The sequence below is a fragment of the Cebus imitator genome, unplaced genomic scaffold (assembly GCF_001604975.1).
Source record: "Cebus imitator isolate Cc_AM_T3 unplaced genomic scaffold, Cebus_imitator-1.0 Scaffold140, whole genome shotgun sequence".
In the NCBI taxonomy this organism is placed as follows: domain Eukaryota; kingdom Metazoa; phylum Chordata; class Mammalia; order Primates; family Cebidae; genus Cebus; species Cebus imitator.
This window is the reverse complement of record NW_016107455.1, coordinates 1,733,697-1,739,721: the sequence shown is the minus strand read 5'-3', so window position 1 is coordinate 1,739,721 and position 6,025 is coordinate 1,733,697. Positions and strand designations below refer to the sequence as shown.

General features: G+C 43.3%; 1 protein-coding gene across 1 annotated transcript; it reads right to left on the bottom strand.

Moving 5' to 3' along the window:
* Positions 1-3,963: 3,963 nt before the first annotated feature.
* LOC119473211 (EF-hand calcium-binding domain-containing protein 5-like) lies at positions 3,964-5,101 on the bottom strand. Its single transcript, XM_037743326.1, has 2 exons — positions 4,818-5,101; positions 3,964-4,122 (listed from the first exon to the last, which is right to left on the bottom strand). The coding sequence occupies exons 1-2, from the start codon at positions 5,049-5,051 to the stop codon at positions 3,979-3,981; spliced, it is 378 nt and encodes a 125-aa protein (XP_037599254.1). The 5' UTR covers positions 5,052-5,101; the 3' UTR covers positions 3,964-3,978.
* Between the last annotated feature and the right edge of the window lie 924 nt (positions 5,102-6,025).

The window sequence follows — 6,025 nt, the reverse complement described above, 5'->3', positions numbered from 1 at the left end:
GGGTTCAATCAAGCCATCCTCCTGCCTCAGCCTCCTGAGTAGCTGGGATTACAGGCATATATCACAATGCTGGGCTAATTTTTCTGTGTATTTTTAGCAGAGAGAGGGTTTCACTGTGTTGGCCAGCTGGTCTTGAACTTCTGACCTCAAGCGATTCTTCCACCTCAGCCTCCCAAAGTGCTGGGATTACAGGCGTGAGCCACCATGCCTGACTAGAAAAATGTTCTTATTAAACTGATTTTTTTTCTAGAGACGATGTCCACTATGTTGCCCAGGCTGCAGTACAGTGTTATTCACAGGCACCATCACTGTGCACTACAGCCTTGAGCTTCTGGTCCCAAGAAATCCTTGTGCCTCAGCTTCCCAAGTAGCTGGGACCACAGGTGCATGCCACCATGTTCCACTTCTCATCAAGCTCATTTTTAAAAGTCTTTAATCAGATATCAAAGTAACAGTGATGTTATCTATACATGTAAAACTGTGTTTAGTTGCTTCTCTTAATAATTACTGTTAGAAAACTTCAAAATTTAAATCACAAGAAGTGATAAGAAACATAAAGAGAATGGCTGGTTTGATTTTCTTTTTTCCTCTGAATAACTTGGAACTCAAAAGGCAGGGATTTTGCATGCATGGGAAATAGGTCTAGCATCCAGGCCTGAGACTTTTATCCAGAACAGAGTGTTATACCCTTCTCCTGTGCATTGTGTGGGTACTTGTCTGATATCGTAGCTCGTAACTAAAAGGGCTTTTTAAGGGGCTCCTGCCAGGACAAAGGAAATCTGTTCTCAAGATGAAATGATATTTCCTCCTCCACGGCCTAAAATCTGTCAGCAACTTGTACATAAATGGCACACTCTTAGCTCTCCGTTAAACCCAAGTCTAGCTAAGATGGCAAGTTTTTTCCTATAAGAAGGAGCCAACAAATCCTATTCAAGATGACTAAGTCCAAAAAGACAACAGAGAACTCTAATTGAATCCAAACCAATGTTAGCATATGGAAGGTTTACATGAATAAGACAGAACAATGTTCTTGGCATCTGGTTGTCCATTTTGGCTTGACCCATTTAAAAGAAACAGGCACATCCTCAGAGTTGCAGATTCAGTGTTGTATTCCTACTTGCTATTTCTGGATGGTTGGTGAACTCATTACACCAAGGTTCCTGTCAGGTCCTTAGCTAGGCAGTGGGGAGTTAAAGAATGAGTCATATCCCATTTCTGTAATGGAGTTGGGGGAGCATGGCACTCATGAGAGCCACCATGGTGGTGGCAGTAGCAATTAGGGAAGGATCTCCCAGGGAAGGTGAATTTTGAAGATAGAAGATAAAAGTTAATCAGGACTGTGAGTCCAGCAGTCCTCCCCTGCTGATGGGAAGGCACCTTCCTTCATTTTCACCCTTAGAGGATCATGGTGTGATTTTATTGAGGAAGCTAGTGGGTTTCTTTACAGATGGTGACAGTATTGAGGCTCTGGCTGCTTTGGCAGAGTTGGAGCTCTAGGACCCCTGTAGGAGAAGTGGAGGGCCTGGGGCACTCCTGTTAAGACCAATGTCTGTGGACTTCTAATCACTTGGATTTAGAGGAGGAGATATGGTCACCTGGTAGAGACACAGGTTCTAGACAGAAAAGTGATTCTGGTTACACTTGCAATGAGGGACAGCTCTTCTTGCTTCTGGGTCTAAGAACATTTCCAAGCAGGCAACATCTGTCTAAAACTCCTGGGAGGGAGATATGGAACAGATATGGGGCACCCTGAACCACCAAGTAAGGCTGGCAACAGAGGTCCAAAGTGGAATGGGGAGAATAGGTCCTTGAGAGGGTGGTCAAGTCATGAATCTCCAAGTAGAAGAGACCAATTACTAGGGGTATCTTAGGCAAAGTGACAGAGAATAGCAGACTATTGATGTACTACTGCATACACAGCTGTCTGCGAGTGCTCACTGGAGTCACAGGGTCCTCCACAGGGAGTACGTCAGCAGCACTCACCTGCAATGGCATAGACTTGGGAGTTCAGGCCTGCTCAACAAAGCTACCCAATGTTTCTTCATAGTAACTCAATCAAAAGGCAGGAAACAGCTGCCTAGAGTTCCATCCGTATAATAATAACAATAATAATAAAACCTCCTTTTCTTTGTTCCTGTTTTTGAGACAGGGTTTCATTCTGTTGCCCAGGCTGGAGTGCAGTGGCATGATCACATTTCACAGCAGCCTCAACCTCCCGGGCTCAAGTGATCTCCCACCTCAGCCTCTGAGTAGCTGGGATTACAGATATGCACCACTACGCCCAGTTAGTTTCTGTTTTTGTTTTTGTTTTTTTGAGACAGTCTCACTCTGTCCCTCACTGCTGGAGTGCAGTGACACAATCTCGGCTCACTGCAACCTCCTCCTCTCGGGTTAAGCGATTATCCTGTCTCAGCCTTAGGAGCAACTGGGACTACAGGTGCGTACCAGCATGCCCAGCTGATTTTTGTACTTTTAGTAGAGTCAAGGTTTCACCATATTGGCCAGGCTGGTCTCAAACTTCTGAGTCGTGATCCACCCACTTTGGCCTCTCAAAGTGCTGGGATTACAGGCGTGAGCCACCGCGCCCGGCCAGTTTTTGTATTTTTTTTGTAGAGACAAGATTTTGCCATGTTGTCCGTGCTAGCCTCCAACTTCTGGGCTCAAGCAATCTGCCCGCCTTGGCCTCCCAAAGTGTCGGGATTACAGGTGTGAGCCATTGTGCCTGGCCAAAAATACCCTTTTTCTTGAACTAGGATGAAGTGGGAGTGAGAATACTGGCAGCAGAAGCCCTAAGAAAGTATGGGTGCATTACCAGACCTAATTCTACCCTTTCGGTAAAATCAGTAGTTTGGAAGGCTTGGTGTGTTAGGAGCTATGCTATCTGGTCTAGCAGTCTCTGCCTGTCACAGGCTGAATATACAGATAGTATTAGTGACTTTTCTTTCTGGGTAGATTCGTGGAGAAGTGCCCTTACTTAAAGCTGCTGGACCAGGTAAACTCCAAGCAGCAGATTGCCCTGGCAGAAGACCCCTCTCCTTCTGGCAAGCAGAAAGGCACCCCAAAGAATTGCTCTCCCTTCCCCTACTCAGGAAGCTTAGAATTTCCTGATATAATTTATTTGAAGGAGAGAGGGTTGGTATCTGGGTGACCTACGAACTTTCTTGATTGCTGCGAAGACTGGTAACACTAAGGGCTCGGCGGTGGTGACTGGGGGCTGTTTTTCTGGCTGAATCCTGCTCCGTTAACTGCAGTTAGTATTTATTCCACCAGAGGGCACTGTTGGAAAGCAGAAAGTGATGGGGAGCGTTGGTCAAGGCTGCTCAGGAATCAGGTAGGACAGTTCCCTGTAAATCCAGAAACCCGCCTTGGTCTGGAGCCTCCACAGATAGTAGGAGACCAGGAAGAGGAGGAAAGGGATAGGTTTAGTGAACAATTTCTACAGAGCCATTTTCCCAATTATAATTATTTTGCATAAGTAACAAAGAAGAAACAGAATTTAAATGAATACCTCGTCATAGCCTGAGGCCTCTGGTGGGAGAATATGGGTCAGCGGAGGACCTTGGGCCTCTGTTTGTGTATTTACTCTCATATGTGGCCTATTCCCTGTGGTCAAAGAGCTAATCACCTTCTCCAACACGAGTGCCTCACTGCTCTCCATTCTTGGTGATTCTCCTCCTTGAAAAAGTCTTTTATTTTCCTTGGTTATTTATTGAAGCTAAAGATAGGCTTTTTGCTTAACATTTCTATTCTCATTGTAGCCCTATTTGCATTTTAAAAAATAAATAATGCACATGTAGTCAATGAGTGATAGATAGATGTGCTTTTGAATTCTCGTGTATGGCACAGCCAGTGACTTCGGAGAATATGCAATAGATTATAGCGTCCCTCCTAGAAGAATTACAACTATTTTCTCCTAAAAACTGAATTTATGAGCTACTTCCTTTATCCTAATAAAAATCTCTTAATCACAACTGTGTTTTATTGCTGTTGGTATAGATTTAGGCTGTAATTAAGTGGAAATTTACCTCTGATACATTCATCGATAAGCTGTACATTAACTTCCACATGCTTGGCAGTTGGATCAAAGGCACAAATATTGCCGACTAAATATCTGTTAACATACTGTGAACAAAGAACAAAAGAAAAGTTATGGGATCACCAGCAAGCAGAAATACAGTTCGACAGCTTACATAATTCCACTTATATAGATTTTAAAATAAGCAAAACCAACCGATGATGTTTGAAGTCAAAATGATGGTTACCCGTGGCTGGGCGCAGTGGCTCACATGCCTGTAATCCCAGCACTTTGGGAGGCCGAGGCGGGTGGATCACCTGAGATCAGGAGTTTGGAGACCAGCCTGGCCAACATGGTGTAACCTTGTTTCAACTAAAAATACAAAAAATTAGCCCGGCATGGTGGCACATGCCTGTAATCCCAGCTACCTGGGAGGCTGAGGCAGGAGAATCGCTTGAACCCAGGAGGCAGAGATTGCAGTGAGCCGAGATCGCACCATTGCACTCCAGCTTGGGCAACAAGAGCAAAACTCCATCTCAAACAAATAAACAAACAAACAAAAAAAAGATGATGGTTACTCTTTGGGTGGGTAGCGTGAAGGGTTGATGAGGAAGGGTACAAAGGAGAGCTTTTGGGATTCCACAGATGTTCTATTTCTTGATCTAGGTCTGGTTACATGAATGTGTTCCATTTTGTGAAAATTCTTGCATTTATATTCTTATGATTTATGCAATTATAATTTGTACAGCTAAATTTGTGTAGGCGATTCTTCAATTTAAAAGGTGCTTAAAGAAAATCTTACAAATTTACACTTATCCCAACTTCCAAGGTCACTTGAAAATTCCAACTCTGGATGAAAGAACAAGATAACCGCCTTCAGGACATCAGACACTAGTTCCATGTTGGCTTCCAACTCCATGGACTTGCTGTCTTGAGGAGAATTTGGCTTTGCTAGAGGAGTAATGCCATAGAGCAACAGTGACACAAATTCCATGGGATTGAGTAGCTGGATGCTTTCCTGTAGCTCGAGCAGCATGATTCGGAAGAAGAGAATTCCTGCCCGCTGGACTTCCCCGACATTTTCAATCTCTGGAATAGCAAAATGACAGCTCACATTGCTGTTCAGTCACATGCATTACTTTTTTCATTTGATTCTGAACATATTAAACTTTTTTTTCAAGAAAAGAAGACAATATCCTTTGGTTTTAAACAATCTTAGTTTCTCTAGCCATGAAATCAAAAGAAAGAAATAAAATTACTGCTGGTGAAGCTCATAGGAAGAGGCTTTGAGAAAAGGCAAACACTTGGGTTTTAGAGTTAGACCCTGGTTTGAACACATGCTGGCCCTCTTATTAGTCTATTGTCTCTCTGAATATCCTTTTTCAGATATTCAGAAAATGAGAATGGGTTTAATCCCTACTTCCTTGGTTAGCTGTGAGAATTAGATAAGATGATATGTGTAAAAGTGCTTAGTTGCAGGCGTTACACATAGTGAACACTCAAGAGAATGAATTTTCTCCTTTCTTCTTATCCCACTCTGTGACACAGTTTCAAATCTTTTGGCTTAATCCCACAGAGTGTTACTCTTCTAATTCTATTCACTTCATCATAGGAAGCCAAAGGTTTCCATGCCTTCTTCTTCCCTCCCTCTCCAAGCTGGCATTGCACTGAAAGTAGCCTAGTGGATGTGGAATCACAAAAACTGGAGTCTAGTCTTGGCTCTGCCACCAGCTTGCTATTGGACCTTAGATAGTCCACTTTACTTTTACAGGCTTTAGCATCTTTATCTGTAAAACAAGACGTTCTGTTCAGTTGTGTGTAACATAGTGGGAAGAGCACCTAAACCTGGGTTCAAATCCACCCCTCACCATTTCTTGACTGTGTGATGTGGGGCAAGTTGCTTACTTTCCTCACCTGTAAATGGGGTATCACTTTTTTTTTTTTTTTTTTTTTTTTTTTTTGGGACGGAGTTTCGCTGTTGTTGCCCAGACTGGAGTGCAATGGCACGAT

Bases quoted from the DNA above. Each gene is read 5' to 3' on its own strand.
- LOC119473211 (XM_037743326.1), bottom strand. From the start codon at position 5,051: ATGCTGCTCGAGCTACAGGAAAGCATCCAGCTACTCAATCCCATGGAA. The intron at 4,123-4,817 runs GTAAGATTTTCT...CTTTGTTCACAG, and splicing joins GTTGGGATAAGTGTAAATTT to TATGTTAACAGATATTTAGT.